Raw genomic sequence first — 18,175 nt, 5'->3', positions numbered from 1 at the left:
AAAACAAAACAGAGGTTGCTTTTTTAAAAAATGCATCATTTCTAATTGTTTTGAATCCCTGAGGTTTGTCTATCAAGATAGAGCAAGTCCCATATGTAGACATCCCTAACAATTCTGTTCTGGAGTGGGGTTACATTTTTTAATGTACTGATAAGCCTGGCTGACGATCTATTGCTGGTGCATGTGGAAAAAAGAGACTCTGTAAGTATAGTATACTCTGAAACCTGTCTTAAACGATCACTTAAGGGTCTGACATTGGCTTAGGCAGAGTTGCCTGTGAGCAGCTGGAATTCCCTCTCCACTCCAGAGTGTGGTAGATAAATAGTCTAACTTCCTTCCTTCTTTCATGGTGTTTAACCTTATAGGAAATTTAAATAACTGTAACAAACAAGAAAACAAAACCCATCAATCAATATAAACCACAGTCTAAGCTTTATCATCAGTCTTAGATGTTTCTTGGAATTCCCAGTAGGACCTCCTCTGCTCTGGTCCCTAGTTGTCTTGATATCAGACAGACACTACCGTGGTTGGCAATAATGAGCTTTGCCTAGGGTGACCAGACAGCAAATGTGAAAAATCGGGATGAGGATGGGGGATAATAGGAGCCTATATGAGAAAAAGACCCAAAAATCAGGACTGTCCCTATAAAGTCGGAACATCTTGTCACCCTAGCTCTACCTGTCGGCATAAGTCAGCACAGTTCTAGAGCTTGAGTTTAGGATTGCTCAACTGAAAATCACTGTATTACTAAACGGAATTCTCAGATCTGTCCACCCTTCTGTTAAAGGTGGAGAACTGTACTCCTTCACTTGGGGATTCTTTGGAGAACTCTGAAGACGGGTGCAGTATGGAAGAAACAGTTTATTTCTGTCTTTCTTTTCAGTTACTATTGACATTTATTTCAAATGTAAAGGGACCTTATTTCATTTTTAGAGAGACTCTCAGAACAATGAGCAAAGGCAGGAAACAGAGAGACAGACAAATCAGTTGCCTTGGAATGTCATCTGAGTAATCTGAAGCACTGTTGATACTCTGAAGTAAAAAGTGCTAATTGGCTTGTCCAAATAGCAGCACCTTCACTTTGCTGAATCATCATGTTGGTGGGTTACTCATGTGTTGCCTTGAAATGGCTACTTTCACACTGGTCACAGATTTCCTGCTTTCCATTCAGTTGTGTTTTTAGATAAGTTCTTAAGTTTATTTGGTTACCTAGATTTTGTAAGCACACAGAAAGAAGTGTTGGGGAGGTAATGGTTAGAGGAGGGTAATGGAGTTCAGGAACGAGTAGTAATGATAAACATTTATACTCTAGTAGCATCCAAAAACCCCGATCTAGAGTATGTTGTCATTGTGCAGGGCACTGTACTGACATGGATGGGACAGTTGCTGCCCCAGAGGATGTAACATACAAGCCAGTGACTGTGATGAAGAATTGGCACAATGTGTGTAGTTATCATTTGTTTTATTTTTTTAAATTACAGATAGTGATAGGGTGAGGGGGAATGGCAGGAATGGGGAATTACATGTAAGAAAATGAGGGAAGGGGAAGTGGGGCAGTCGCAGCTGATCACCTGCTTGGCCAAGATCAGCAGGCATGGTTTGCGGGCATCACAACAGAGGTGAGTTTTAAGGAGGATCAGGTCGGAGTTGTACATATTGTATCAGGGAGATTTTTTCCATGCATAAGAGGTAGTGTGGGGAAAAGTACAAAACTGTTTAAAGGGAAGTTGACTTATGGTGTTGAAGGGAGGGACTGTTGGTGGGGAGAACGTGGAGATTGAGGTTCTGTTGAGTTACTAGCATTCTGAAATTTGTTCCAGCCAGGGGCGGCTCTAGCTTGTTTGTCGCCCCAAGCACAGCAGTCAGGCAGCCTTTGGTGGCTTGCCTGTGGGAGGTGCCCGGTCCTGCGGCTTCGGCATTCCCCCCCGCCGAATTGCCGCTGAATCCGCAGGACCAGCGGACCTCCCGCAGGCAAGCCACCAAATCCGCAAGACCAGTGGATCTCCCACAGGCGCGCTGCCAAAGGCTGCCTGACTGCTGGCCTCGCAGGGACCGGCAGGGCGTTCCCTGTGGCTTGCTGCCCCAGGCATGCGCTTGAAGCGCTGGTGCCTGGAGCTGTTGCTGGTTCCATCTGTGCCATTGATTCACTTTGGCTTTCTGTACCTCTATCCCCTTACCATAAAGTGGGACAATGATACTGACCTGCCTCATCCATGTATGAAGGCTACATTAATATCAGTAAAGCACTTTGTGATCTTCAGGTAGGACACGAGAGAAGTGACAAAGCATTATTATTTTGTAAAATAATTATACTTGCTGTCCTTATATAAAATAAAGTGAATCTTCAGATCACTCTGTCGGACTTAGTGCTTTTCATCCACACATCTCAACGTATTTACAAAGGTGGGTAAGCATTAGTTTAATTTGTTATAAGAATACTGAGTTGAAAAAAGTCATTAATAAACTTTCCTTTCTTCATAAACTTTCAAATCCCTAGTTATCATGCAAACTATGCTAGTATGTGTTGGGAAGTTTCTTTGTTGCAGACAAATTTTTTGCTGCATATTTTGTGATCAAATAAATTGCATCCAGGAATTTAGTGGTTTGTTTTCAAATATGGGAACTACTGAGGGAGGGATATTACTTTTCATAACTGAAATACTGTATTTCAGAGGAGTGTATGTATGATGAAATACTTTGTGTATATGTATGTTTCTCTTTTTTAAAAAATTGGCTGTCCGTCCAATAGGCTTTGTAATGAGACCCTTATGGATTTTGCCTCTTAAAGTGAAGCTGGAAGTGGAGTTAGAACGCTCTACAAAACAACCTAAGAGGCTTCTTTATTTGTTGTTCAGATTAATTCATCAATAAGCTTTGATGACACTGAAAAATGTAACAAGCTATTCAGAAAGAGGGGAAAACATAGTAAAATTTACAATATATTGAGACAGTCATCTGAACACTTTGGGCTTATACAAAATAACACACAGCTAAAAATGCCATAAAAACAAAGAAAAATAACATGCAGGCTAGTTAAAAAGCTTTAGGATGTGAAAATAGTGCAGCTAAACCTATCATTTATAAAAACAAACAAAAAAAAAACAGCTGTGGTTTTCCATCTAAAACTGAAGGCAGTTAAAATGGTGTTTCCTATCCTTTTCAATAGGTTTTCCCTGTCCCTTTTCACAACACTGTGAAATGTGCTGCCGTTCCAAACTCCTGAGTCACACATAGTTTTGACTAAAACGAAAACTAGGCAAAATAGATGCCACAGTAATGAACACAGAAGAACTCCAAAGATCCTCTTGCTGCACATGCCAACAAAAGAAACAGTAAACAAGCACATCTCAAACATTTCCTAAGAAACAGCACAAGCTAGTAAAACACCTGCTTTCTCAGTTGAACCAATGAAATCGTTATACAGAACTCCAGGGGACAAAGTGTTTTCCAAAGGCACAAAAAATTACAGTTCACAGCACTACTCCAACATAGTGGCAAATAAGAATTTTTAAAAACTAAAACAAGCCTGTTGTATAAACAGAATACATTATGGGGTTTAAGTTCCCGTAATTAAAGACAAAATTTAATCACACTCTTCTGGATTAATTTATATCTTGCTCTAACCTATTGGGTATCTTTTAATATCTACCACCCTTGTCAACTGTTTGAACTTTCAGGTAATCTGATGGATAAAAATGAAACTGAGTTTGTGACTAGTTACAGTTTGACAGGTTTTAACTTCACAATTCAAAAAATGAACTGCCTCTCGGAAGCATTGACTTCTGAGTCCTGTTTAGTCTGCCTCGGTAACTCTTCGTTCTCTGTACGGACAGCATGTAAATCTTTGGGAGCTGAGAGAATCCAAATGTATGAATAAAGAGCAGATTGTAAACAGTTTAGGTGGATTGATGCTGATTCTTGGATAGTGATTGATTGAGTTTGGGGTGGATTGCTCCAAGAGCAGATGTGGAGCAAACTTGTCCAGTTTCAGTCACTTGTACTAGAGAATGAGACCCATTGATTCTAGTAGGCTAAATGCTACGGGCTCTGAGCTACATTCATCCATCCTGATTCTGTAGGGTCCTTGTAACATTAGGACCTTTCCTTTATTTAAAAAAAAAAAAAATCAATTTCCATAAATTTGGGTTTAAACTTTTGCTGACAATCCTGCTACTATACCTAACAGCATTGTAACAGGCTTTGTATGACCCACTAACTTGCACATTAACATCGTTATTACCCTTATTATCACAATACTGAACTTCCTTGTGACCCAGGATGCTTGTTGCTCAAGCATGGTGTTATCAGACCTTATTTTTCCAGATGAGACCCACGCAAGGCAGCTTACTTGAAGAGGGGAAGTACATGGGAACATAGGAATTGCCACACTGGATTAGATTCATGGTCCTTCTAGTCTGGTATCTTGTCACCAATAGTGCCAGTCCTAGATGCTTCAGAGGAGGTGCAAGGAACCCTGTAGTTAATCTTGATGGGATAACTTGCCCCAAGAGTGTTTCCTTTTAACCCCTAATAGTTAGATGTGGGATTAAGCTCAGAAGCAAAAAATTAATATCCCTTCAAAAACTCGTTTGTTTTTTAATATTTACTATTATAACTTTGACTAAATCTAAGTCTCTAGTCATTATCATCAAGCAGCCTCCAGCTCCAGATTGCAGCCAACTCTGTATTAACCTATCTGGACGACAAATGGGGCAACTTTCAAATATTTGGGCAGCATCCTAGACAGCGTAGAGGATGCTCAATACTTGTGGGCACACTTGTATATACTGTCATGTTTCAGGCCCTTCAGCACCTCTGTTGAAATGTGACGGGGTCGGTCACAGACGCTCTTGAGACTGTCACCTGATGTGCCGAGATTACCTTTGAGCCTGTTTTTCCTGCCATTTTGGGACTTCCAGAGCCCTGCCTTATTGAGTCAGACATGCTAGCCTGCTGCAACACAGACCCAGGGTCTGAGCCACATCTCCAAAGCTGCAGACTTTAAGTGAAAACATCTCTGCAGGTTACCTGACTCCAGTACCCAGATACCCAGCTCCCAATGGGATCCAAACCCCAAATAAATCTGTTTTACTCTGTATAAAGCTTATACAGCGTAAACTCATAAATTGTCCACCCTCGATAACATTGATATGCTCAGTTGTTTGCTCCCCCAGATGTTAATCACTTACTCTGGGTTCATTAATAAACAAAAGTGATTTTATTAAGTATAAAAAGTAGGATTTAAATGGTTTCAAGTAATAACAGACAAAACAAAGCAAGGCATGAAACAAAATAAAGCAAAAACACACAAGTCTAAGCCTAATACATTAAGAAACTGATTACAGATAATATCTCACCCCTAGAGGTGTTCTAATAAGCTGCTTTCACAGACTAGACACCTTCCTAGTCTGGGCCCAATCCTTTCCCCTGGTACAGGCCTTGTTAGTTCCAGCAGCCATCTTAGGTGTTAAGCAGGGGCTTTCTCATGACAGGCAGCCCCCTTTGTCCTGTTCCACCCCCTCTTATAGCTTTGGCACAAGGTGGGAATCTTCTGTGTCTCTGGGTCCCCACCCCTCCTTCTGAATGGAGAAGTACCAGATTGAAGATGGACTTCAGCATCAGGTGACATAGTCACATATCCCTGTGAGACCTCATTCTTCTTTTCCCATGGGCTGGCCCACATGCACAGGAAGGTAAACAAACCCATTCACAACCAGTAGTCCTAGTCAATGGGAGCCATCGAGATTCTAAGCCACCATTAATGGCCCACACTTTGCATAATTACAATAGGACCTCAGAATTATACTTCATATTTCTAGCTTCAGATACAAGAATGATACACCTCTACCCCGATATAACGCGGTCCTCCGGAGCCAAAAAATCTTACCACGCTATAAGTGATACCGCGTTATATTGAACTTGCTATGGCCCCCCTGCTCCTTGTCCCCTGACCGCCCCCTCCAGAGATTTCCGTCCCTAATCACCCCCAGGACCTCACCGCCTACCCAACCCTCCTGCTCCCCTGTCCCCTGACTGCCCCGACCCCTATCCACACTCACCGGCAGCGGCGGGAAGCAGAGCAGCCTGGCCCAAGCCCGCTCCACTCTGCCAGCTCCCAGCTGTGGCGCTCCACTTCCTGCTGCCAAGTGAGTGCGAGGAGGCTGGGGAAAGGATGCTGTCCATACTCATTGCGGTCCCAACCTGCTCCGCTTTCCTTGCCCTGCCACCAGCCATGTCGCTGGGGGAGGGGTTGGGGAAAGGTCTCGCACTCACTGACAGTGGTGGAAGCGGAGCAGCCCAGCCCACTCCACTCCACTACCTCCCAGCTGCGGCGCTCCGCTTCCTGCCGCAGGTGAGTACAGGGGGCATCCTTTCCCCAACCTCCCCACACTTACTGGTGGCGAGAAGTGGAGTGCAACAGCTGGGAGCTGATGCGCTGATCCGCCAGAGCACTGCTTTACCAAGTTGTATGCGAACCCGGGTTATATCGGGTCATGTTATATCGGGGTAGAGGTGTACATGCATACAAATAGGAAGAATATATTCAGTAGGTTATAACCTTTGTTATGATACCTTACACGAGACCTTTTGCAAAAAGCATATTCCAGTTGCATTATATTCACATTCATAAGCATATTTTCGTAAAACATATGGAGTGCAACATCACAGAAATGTCATGACATTAAGCTTGCTATAAAGCTGCGAATCTATAGAACCTCAGTTATATCAGCTTCATTGTATGGAAGTGAAACATAGGTGCTGTGGAAGACTGAAGTACATTGGATCGATATTTTTGATTCCCATCATCTTGGTCAGTTGCTCCGTATCAAGAGCAGGACAAGATCTGAAACAGGGCTTTGGAGCTGTGCTCTGGCTCCGCTCCAGCTCCAGGCAAAAACCTGCAGCTCCACTGTCCCCGGAGCTGCTCTTTGCTCCAGCTCCAGGCTCCACTCCAAAGCCCTGATCTGAAATGAGGATCTCTGAAACTGAACCCAGCAACCACCTTCCTTGAGCACTGGTACGGATGTATTATTAGAATAGAGGACCAATGAATTCTGAAGCGTGTGGACCAAAGAATGCCGCTCCGTGGCTGTGACTTTAAGCACCTGGCCAGAGAGAGTTTTGAGTGGTGCTCAATCTGCAAGGAGGACACATCTTTTTGGGATTTGTCATGGTAGTAATGATTATAACTCTGAGTATTCTTGATATCCATATTATGCTTAATTGTATTACAGTAGTGCTTAAAGATCCTAATCAAGATCGGCACTCTGTTGCACTAGGCACAGTACAAACCTGTTGCATAGAGTTTACAGTCTATATAGAAAAGATGGATGAAGGATGGGAGGAGAAAAAGAAATGTCTAACCTCTTTTTAATCCCAATAAGCTCTTGTAGCAATGACATCTGCAGGTTAATTGTACGAAGAAGCTTTCAGCTTTGAATTTGGCACCTTTCAGTTTCATTGTGTCCCCTTGTTCTTTTGTTATGAGACAGGGTAAATAGAAACTCCCAGTCTATCTTCTTTAGACTGTTCATTGTTTGTTTCATGTAATTTTTATTATGTCCCCTCCAGTTCATTTCTTCTCCAAGGTAAACGTATCCTTTTTGCACATGGTAATGCAAATGCTTTTATCTTTTTTTTGAATCGCAGCAGAAGAGCTAAGCTCGTTGTTTGAAAAAAAGAATTTCAGAGTAAAGTCTCCACATTCTGGGAAGCAGTCGTTGCTGTCTGTGCGACTTGAACAGTGCCCACTGCAGCTGAACAACCCTTTCAATGAGTACTCAAAATTTGATGGCAAGGTGAGTGACCCAAACATTTTCCTCTTAGGTAGAACTGGCTTCTGATCAAAGGTTGGGTTGCTCTGTCTGCTCTTGTGGCAATGCAATGTGTAGATATTTGTTTGGGCTTTAATTAAACATCACAATAGCCCTACAGTTCATTATTTTAAACTGACTATCCTAAAACTTGTTTCTCTTTGTCTTTCTCTTCCATTGTAATGGTTCCCAGAGGCAATAGCAATAGGAGCCAAATGAAAATATATAATAAATGGTATCTATGCTGTGCCCTAGTACTGGAAGGTTATATCATGGACTTGTGTCCGTCCTTCAGCATATGGTGCTTTAACTAAAATGTTTAGTACAGCTGTGTCTTAGGCATCTTATCCCTACTCGGCTGCTGGTGTGTCCATGAATCTCAATAGTCTGTTGCATTGCACAGAGTTTCTCTCTAGTAAATCTAGCCCTACCCCCATAGTATCTGAGCAGCTCACAATTTTTGGTGTGTTTATCCTCACAGCACCCTTGTGAAGTAGTGAAGTGCTATCACTCCTAATTTAGAGATAGGAAACTGAGGCACAGAGACAAAGTGACTTGCTGAAAGTCCCACCAAAGTCCGGTGGCAGAACAGAAAATAGCACCCTGGTCTCCCCAGTCCCAGGCTAGTGCCCTTCGTCCCTGCTGCCAGCTGCACAAGGGTCTCTGGAAGCTGGCAGAGCAGCTCAAAGTGGGTCTGTGTGGTGCTCTCCTTCCCTTCTCTCCCACCCTCATGAAGGTCTGTATTGGCTGGGATAGGGTAGCATCAGCATCTGTTGGCAGTACTTTCTTTCCCTCCTGGAATGTTCCCACTTCCCAGAGTCTGCAGTGGCAAATAGGGCAGGAGGACCTGGGGTTGAAGGGAGAGTGCTGGTAGAAATCTCACTGGAACAGATGTTCTCGTGGTACTTCTCTGACTTCAGTTTAGTCAGTGGGATCTGAGTTTAGAATAGGGCCCAAAATGGCTGGCAGGGATTGAAAAATCTTCCAGAACCATCAACTTCAGCTTTGGCAGGATTTGTATGTTGTCTCTGTGGCCTCTAATCCCAAGTAGTCAGAGGGGCTGAAGAGCACTGGTCTAGCTGTAGCCGTTTCTGAGAGAGCTGCTGTTGAAGCCTGGTTGGAACTGCATTTGGGTGTGAGGGGAAAGCAAAGTTGATCAATATCATGCAATTTTAAGGTTTATATCTTTCAATCCCCTGGAGCTAGTACAACACACTATTCATCAGGCAAGAACATCTATCTTTCCAGTGTTGTGGAGCAGCAGTTTCTAACCCTGTAGTACCTTCAAAAATGTTCATTGATTCACTGGTAATGTACAGACCATTTGCCAGACAGAAACATAGGAGATGCCATAATGGATCATACCAGAGGTCCATCTATTGCAGTCTAGAGTCTTTATGACTAGTTGCTTTGCTTTTCAGAGTATTTGCACACTCTCACATCCCAAACCCCTATTGAAGTTGTGTCACAATGCTAGTCTTTTCTGATTCTTTCCCCAAGAATGACAACCTTAAGTATTAGTGACCACAATATAAATATTTATTTAGATTTTGACTGAAAGCACTTCACCCTCAAAGGGCATCCATCCAAGGCTCTCGGTGCCCTTTGACGTTCATTTAAAAACAGCACCATAAGGAATGCAAAATATAAATCACCCAACACAACAGTACTTCCTTTTACACAGTAACCCTCACCTAATCAACAGTCAGCAAACCAATGTATCTTAAAAATCCCATTCCCCACAAGACAGAAATCTTACCCCCAACCACCTTAGTCCCTCCACCGTGCCAGCTCAAATAGTCAGGCTTTGCAGCATGCCTGGAAGGTCAACTTAGTTATTCAAATACAATTACATTGTGAACTAACTACCACATGTTATCTAGAACTAAATCAAGAACTGCCTCTTGTGTGCAAGGCTACCCTCAGCTTTTATCACTTCTGTGCCTATTAGAACCCTGGAAAGCTGAAAAAATATAAACATTAGGATCATAGGGCAGTGTCATAGTGTGCTGAAAAAATTACAGATGGCAGTGTAGCTCTATTTTCTGCTGGATTAGTTTGTGGGGACTTCAGTGGGAGTGTCAACTATGAGCCTCACTACTGTTTTGGTGGGAAATCTTTGCTTTCTGTCAAGTGTTTTTAACAGAGAAAATCAGACATGTAATTTGATTAAACATATGTAGAGAGGTGATATTATAAAATTCTTTGTGGAGCTGTAGCTCTTAGACCATAGTATCTGTAGAGCAAAAATTGCCCATGTGTTATGTTGCATTTATTAGTATTGTATTAATTAGTACAAACTCTTTGTTTGAGAGAATTATTTCTGGCATAATTACTTGGTGCCTTGCTGCCAACAGTAGCAGGATGGCCTTCTTTTTCTGCAGTTCATATTTTGGTGTTCCTGAGTCACTGGATTCTGATTTGGCAAAGGGTTATGAACTTTTATGATACACTTCCGATAGCTATTGTGTACAGAGGAGATTTAAAAAAAAAAATAAAAAAATCTCTGGACTAGAGGAGATTATCCTCATTCACAAAGGTTGAAATTTTGTAACCTGTAAAAGCTTGAGCAAGACTTGGGCTAAATATGTGGGGTGGGGATGTCCTGAAGTTGGGGAATGGAAAAATTACTCCTCATCAACTTCCTAACCCCCACTACTTTTTTTTTCTGCTTTAGTATGTATTACGGCTGGCTAGAATTAAAATCTTATTTTCATCTATGTAACACTGATGCATTTGGCAGGTGTGTAATGAAAATCGGTAACATTTGAAGGAAATTGTACTGTACATATTAGTCATTTTTATAATCATTTTGAAATGTATCAATATGATAGGCACTGACACCTTGGTGATTAATAGAGAATTATATTGCAGTCAAGCCTTTTTTTACCCTAGAAATTAAAATGCCTATTCAAATAACGCTGCAAAATAATTAAATTAGCATTTTGTGAATGCATAATTGGATTACATTAGTTATAGCAGCATTGTTTGTACCACTGTGTGTAAGTTTGTGTCAGCATTTTGATTATAAAACCCTTTCTTCCAGGCTTCATATGTATTACCTATTTTAAAAACCACAATAACAACCACCCTGCATCCCAGTTGAGCCGTAGTACAGCTGTTATAGTTCAGTAGTGAATTACTTTACCTAGTTAGCTTTTCTTAAGTTTTGCTGTACTTTTTAAATAGTAATTTGCAATTATAAACATGTAGCTTTTTTTATTATTCTATGGCAAATATGACTATTTGTAATGAAATTTTGTAGGTGGGGCCAATACTCTTTGGTATTAAAATATTTTTTTAACTGATAAGAGATGAGCAGTATTTTTTTCACAAATATTTATAGCTCTTTTCTTAGGAATAGTGCACATCTTATTTACATAATTAACTGAGCTACTCATGTCTCTTGGGAAAATGATACATAATTGGGGAGAGAAGGGTGGATAAGGAGGGACTTGGGCCTAATTAAACATGTTTTAAAAAACCCTACTTAATTATGTATTTACTCAAGAGACCAGAGTGGCTCTAAAATCCTCTTTAAGATTATTACTAAGGCTTTGATTCAAAAATTTTAAAAATTATTGTAATGTAGATTTTCTGTTTGTTGAATAAAATACTTTTTGTGGATCACAGGCAACCAAAAAGAAAAGCAAATCAGCCACTCTATCCAAGCTCAGAGAAAGAGAGTGTGTGTACGTGAACTCATGTTAACTCTAAAGTCGTACCTTTGAATATTTTAATTCTAATCATGAATGTGCCTTAATAAATAAATAAATTTAAATGAAATAAAATCCTCTTTAGTGAGTTTTTGTTTAATGAATGTATTATTTTAAGAAAATCAGTTAAAAATAGGAAAACATTAAATTCTATAATTTTAAACATGCCACTCTGTTAAATCTCTCAATTTTCCAGGTGTGTTGTCAGACTTAGTGTCTGTTTCATAATCACTTCTGTATGAAATAACATTTTAAAGCACTCTAATGTCTTCCTGTTGTTTTGATCCGTTTATTGAATTAGCAAAAATAAATTAGAAAATACAGCTTCTAAAATACACCCACAATGGAAGCATTATGATCAGCTCACACAAAAGTTCTGGGAACCCTTGTCACACAGCCAAATTGAATAACTGGTAGTTTCACATACACTAAAATACTCCCCTTTTAAAATAAATAAATAAAAGGCAGGGCAAACTATATGTTTACTTTACCCAGCCAAATTGTGTAGCAGACATTGTCTAAACCTTTCAGTTTTCTCTTAAAATCAATTTCTCTTGACAAACCTGTGGCCTCAACAGCCATCAGACAGCTGCAACTGTGTGTCAGTCATTCACATGCACTGTCTTTGTTTAATATGTAATGGTAAACTGGGCTGATGCGAATCTGGTAATACTAGAGACCTTTGACCCCTTGTACTCTATCTGGTCGTAATTTGTATATAGCAAATTATATTAAGGTACCAGAAATTGGCGGCCAGATTGATTTTACTGCAAGCCTAATAATTGATTTACACACTCTAAGGACAGATGACACACTCAAGATGTGTTAGTTTTATTCTCTGCCAACAGGTTTTTTAAAGATTGTTTTTTGTGGTTTGTTGATCCTTTCACTTAACGGGGGGAAACAAGGCTAGTTTTCCAACTCGTGGCATAGACAGCAGCATAAGGGCGGATTAGTGACCTTATGATTAAGGCTTGGGACTGGGAGTCTGGAAATCAAGATCTGTTCCCAATTCCTGCCACAAGTTTTGCATGCTCTTGGACACATGATTTAGACTGCAGTCTTGCAATGGCTCCACATGGGTAAACTCCCATTGCGGGACTGGGGATTTAATCTCCCTGTGCCTCAGTTTCTTCATCTATAAAATGGAGCTAATACTGCTTGCCTGTCTTTATTAATATTTATAAAGTACTTAAGATCTTCTAATAAAAAGCTGTGTAGACACAGGAAATATTTATTTTCAAACTATAGACTGAGGGAAAGAATGATTGTCCAAGAGACTTAGCCTCTAAAGGTACTTACCTAGTGCAGTATTAGTTTCAGAGCTATTTAGTTAGGTGACTATCTACACTAAAAGGAAGAATGTTAACAGGTGCTTTCAAGTGACAAGGATAGCAAGGTTTCTGACTATAAATAAAATGATGATCTTTGTGATAGACTTATAAATAGAATGTATGACCACTGCAGAGGTCTCTCCCTGACACTCCTGGGTATTATCCCTGAAGTAAGTCCACATTCAGCTTCTCTCCCAAATCATTGCTAACCTTCTTGAGAAGTTGGTAGCCAGCAAAACATTGACAAATTTATTTATATGAGATGCCTGTTGCCTAAGTGGTGCAAATATCAGGCCCTTTGTCCTCAAAATAATGTCATCAAACACAAAAGTGCTTTGGGAAAATCAAAGCAGGAACAGATGCTCAATATGTTTAAGATAGTCATTGGGGAATTGGGAATCTAGTGATCTAGCTAAAAGTCTGCTTACCTCTAGAATAATCTAGACACACAGGGCTGAAATGCCTTTTCTGTGCCCAGAGAAAATACTGCAGTCCTCCAGTTGCACTTTAGCTTCTCTAACACTAATCACAAGATAGAAATCAGAATGAAGGAAATATTTTAGCTTCACTGATTTTTATGTGCCTGTTGGTGGAAGGGAAGTGACCTGAAGAAGATTTCTGTGTACATCGAAAGTTGTCCCTTTCACCAACAGAATCTGGTCCAATAAAAGATATTACCTCATCCACTGTCTCTCTCTAATATCCTGGGACCAATATGGCAGCACACACTGCAATAAAATAAAAGCAGAGAGTCTGTTCTTTCTGGACAGGTGCTGAAACACATTTTCGGGATTGGGGCCTTTTATTAGACAGCCAGGTTCTTTGTGAATGGGATTGTGGTAACTTATTAAAAACCCAACAACTTCTCCTTTAGTAACTGTTTTTACAAAGACGCAGTAGAAAGAGGGGGAAGGGATAATTCACGAGTGCTAATTGCTTGGCTGTTAATTTTCATAAGTGTTGATAGAAGCAGTTCCTTAAATTAAACTTTGTTTAAAATGTATCAAGGGAAATATTCCACAGTGTCGGGCCTGAAGTGAAAATTAATATGAATGCTGTGGCAATTAACACATACTGGTTAATAGCTTTTAGCAGCATTTTGGGATGATAGTCCTTAAATGCATTTTTGCATGCTGCTGCTGTTTCAGTCTTGTTCCAGTGTATGTTTGGATAATTATGAACAAATGTTTTCCACAATTACCAATATTAAACAGCTTTACTCAAAGAAAGTAGATAAGGAACTTTTGAAAGAGACGATACAGCTATTAATACTGAAAATATCTAAATTATGAATCTAGGATTAAAAACTCAACGTGAAGAGAAGATTTACATTTTTTTTGCCCATAAGCTGAGTAGAATGTTTCACACTTGTATTCTGAATATTTTGTTTTGATTTAGCAGGGGTAGCTTGCATAGTTTGTATTATACCATTTATTTATTCTACAACTTCAGTTGTTCAGATAACATTATCATAGAACAGTAAAAGCGAACAAATCCTAAATATATAAGCTATGTTGTTGTTTTAATCAATATTGCCTTTCATATCTATAGTGTTCAGTTAAGTTGATTTTAGAATATGTTTGCATTTTGTCTATACCAGATATATGTTAAAATATGAGATCTGGCATAAAGGCTAGTAGAGAGATATTTTATTAATTATATATATAAAAACTCTTCCGAATCTCCTATTTTGTGGTATGGTGCTCTCTGAACAGGCCAGATTCTTCAACTTCAGAAGATGCTCACTGCAGAATATTCTACAATAATATCTCCCAAGACCACTTAGAACTGCCAATATGTTTTTTGCTCTTCTGCAGCTGGAAACTGCTTTTTCCTCTTGTATTTTCTACGTTTTTGTAAGTTTTCCTGTTACAAAGCTGCCCCACTATTCTGTATGTAAACACTTTCCCATCAAGTTGCTGTTTGTGCTTCCACCTTCTTTTTCTCTCCTCTAGTAATTCACATACCGAAGGCAAGTGCTGTAGCACATCTAGGTATGGTCACGTTCCAGTGCAGAATTGTACAAATAAGACGCTTCTTCATCTGATTCTTCTTGCTATGATCAATTTGGTTCTAATACATTGTTAAGTAACAGTGTGCTTGGCTTCCAAACCTGTTGATGACATCCTACCTCATTGTACAGTACAAATTCATTAATCCCTAGTAATGACTGGGATACATATTGTTGAATTTAATAGGTAACAGTTGTGTGCATATATAATAATGTCTATTGTACAAATGTGTACGCACTGCATATGTATGTGTGGTATATTTTCTAAGCTTTGGCAATTTGTTTCCAATATTCTGTTGCTTTTTTCCCCTTGGATTTTCTGAGATTCCCCCTTTCCATATGGTTTGTGTACTTGGGGCTCTAACAAACTCTCCCAGTTTAGAACAGAACTACTGGAGTTGCTTTGCATTAACTCTGACAGGACAAGCAGGCTCTTCTTCCCCTAGACTCTTGGATTCACTTAATAGGAAGAGAAATATAGTCTGCCGTAAGAAGTCATCTATTCATGAGCATTGTTTTCCTACTTGGGGAGGATTTCCGTGTAAGAGCACTTTGAAAAGCTGTGCAATTCCTGCCATTATGCAGCTAGTTTAAAGCCCTCTTACCTCCCTCACAGGAGTACTGAGGGTTAATTAGGTAATGTTTGTAAAGCACTTTGGAGATAAAGCACTTATAAATGCTGGGTGGTGTTAATCCTTTTTCTGACTCATTTTAAAAATCAAAGTGCAGGTTATCTGAAGGCCTCTATCAAGACAAAGCAAACTGTATGGAGCCTCCAAACTCCATTAAACTCAATTAAAGCATTCTCTTAAAAGGTGAGGGGGCATGGGGCCCGTAGAAGATAGGACAAGACAATAGCCAAACTGAGCCAGCCGGCTGAGAAGAGCCAGGTGTGTGTAAGAGGTTTCTTTGAATTTCTGTGTTTGTTGCCATCTCTTACTCAGATCAGCTCAAAAGCTGCTTTTTTAGCTCTTAATCCATCATAGAGATGCATGATCACTGCTCTGGAATTCTGTAAGAACTTCACAATGAGGGTTACCTGCAGTCGGTTACCTGCAGTCAGGAAGAACTTCAGAACCCTGTTGTACTAGACAGTCTGTGTATGAAGAAGCTTTCAGCACCCATGGAATGTGTAGCTAATGAAACAATTCTTCAAAAACTGAGAAACAGTCTTGCATGCACCGTTATACATTTTCCTAATGTATGTGTGTGCACGTTCCATAATATACAGTTTCTTAAACTGAACAATTTTTAAAGTTATCACTTTCTAAAATACATTTCTTGTATTAGCAATGTGATTGATTAATGTGAGTCATGCTGTTAGTTGGGTTTTATTGGAACAGTCTTATATTAAGAGATGCCTGATTTCTTCTTCATTATGTCAAAGCTGAAATTGATTCTGATGTCCAGTCAGTGTGCCTAAATATTTCCCTAGCCCCATCGGTACAGTAAAGTTTGCTATGGAGAGAGAAGCCTTGCACAGGGGGATCAATTAAACAGTGTACTGAAAGTTGGAAGCACAAGCATTAGTGTGTTCTATATATTGATTAAAATATATTAAGCTCAACTGATACTTAATTAAAATACTTCAGAACTTGTTTTGTTACTTAGTACAGAGGAGCCATTTTAAAGAAAATAAAGGAGTGCTGGAAATGTAATACCTGCTGGATATCTGCAGTGAGCAGCTTCATGCATAGGATGCAATACATCCAGTTGTAGAGCTCTTGCAAATTTTGCAATGAAATAGTCACTCAGGGAGCCTCCAACCCCCTTGTGCACTCTGTAGGACAGGTTTGAGTACGAAGGAGCATCAGATGTTATGGATTCAGTGGCTCTAGTACTCTTCTCAAGGGGCACAGAATAGCATCGGCAGCCTTTCTGTTCCAGACAATAGACTGCAGGAGTGGGCATGAGAGTTGAGCGCAGTCCTGCACACCAGTTTCTGTTTGAGGTCATGAATTTTATCTCCCACCTCCGAGAACGTCACTTCCTTAAAAGCCAACTATTCTTTCTTTATGTGAGTGAAGTGAATGTGGATCTGGTTTGCTTAACTTCCAACCTGGGAGCCCCTTGACCCACTTCCCTCTCACTTTTGTATCCTTAACTGTTGTTGAATGATTATGTCCTTACTTGACTGCATTCTTGTATTACAAGCCTTCCTTAAAATCCCTGATCTGGTTCTGTACAAAACCAGTTGCAGTCCTTGAAGTCACTTCAAATAGACCCTTCATTCCTCTAGATCCAAAGGACTTTCACTCCACTATATCTGCTGATACCTGGCAGTACCATGTAAACAGCATTTTATTAATACCAATACGCTCTGTTAAACTTAAAATCTCTAAATAAGATGATGCTTGAAAGTAAGTTTGAAGATGTACAAAATATTCTAGTATGCAACAAAGGATTATATTGATTTGTTATGTGTGCATTTAGCTACAATTCATTTTAATTGTCCTTATGAAGTTAAAAAGTATTAGTGTCAGATAAAGATTCATCACCATAGTATGATTTAAAGCTGGTGCGATAGAAAGCAGGCATGTGTTCTGGCAGATGTTTATATAAGGCACTGTCTCTTCTGACAGCAGTTAAAAAGTATGGCTGTAGTAATCAAATTGTGGTGCAGAGTCTCAGAGGCTAGAACCAGATTGAATTAAAATAGATATAAGATTTATGAATAGCAATAGCTGTGGATAAAATTTCACTACCTTCTTTAATGGGAAGGACCTTTACACAGTGCCAGAATAAAAATTTAAATCCTATCTTGCAATTCTGTGGTTTTCTGTTTTTTTTTCCCCTTTGGAAATGTGATATAAGATTATGTAGAAAGAATAAACTATTTTTTGCAGAAGATACTATTTGGTGTGCTAAAGACTACATGAATATTATTATATTAGGAAGTAAAGGACATATGCTTATGTCAACATAAATCTCTCTCTGGTATTTGCATATTTCTATAGACTTTCCTGTGATTAAAATATCTCAAAACAGTATTACACCTCACTGGGATGACAGTGACTTTTAAAGGGCAACAGCCCTTTCTACAGAGAATAAAACTTTTACTTGAACCTTTCACCTCTTGTTTGTTTTTGGTGAGAGGAAGGGAGAGAGGATTTAATGCAGCCTACTTCATTGTGCTTCTGAAAGAGAACCGAAGTATCAGCATATATTTGTGTGCACTAGGGAAGAAAATAGATATTAAGGATTATTACTAATTTAAAATAGAGAAGACCAAAAAATACGGTCACTAAAAATTTGAGCCATGTCAAAATTAGTGGGAAAATCAATATGTACGTTGTGTGA

The 18,175-nt window shown here is 39.7% G+C and overlaps 1 protein-coding gene across 7 annotated transcripts in view; it reads left to right on the top strand.

The window, feature by feature from the left end:
• The window catches only part of MAPKAP1 (MAPK associated protein 1), a 174,561-nt gene that overhangs the window by 31,398 nt on the left and 124,988 nt on the right, over positions 1-18,175 (top strand). For 6 of the 7 annotated variants that reach the window (XR_012654794.1, XM_075060430.1, XM_075060426.1 and 3 more), the window contains one exon: positions 7,651-7,799. Coding sequence is in view for 5 of the 7 variants with exons in the window: in XM_075060430.1 (XP_074916531.1) it covers positions 7,651-7,799 (149 nt within the window). In the remaining 2 variants the exon portion in view is untranslated. The remainder of the gene's footprint in view (positions 1-7,650; positions 7,800-18,175) is intronic. The other variant, XM_075060429.1, reaches the window with a different exon arrangement.

The sequence above is a fragment of the Chelonoidis abingdonii genome, chromosome 24 (genome assembly GCF_003597395.2).
Source record: "Chelonoidis abingdonii isolate Lonesome George chromosome 24, CheloAbing_2.0, whole genome shotgun sequence".
NCBI lineage: Eukaryota > Metazoa > Chordata > Testudines > Testudinidae > Chelonoidis > Chelonoidis abingdonii.
This window is presented reverse-complemented; position numbering and strand designations above follow the sequence as displayed.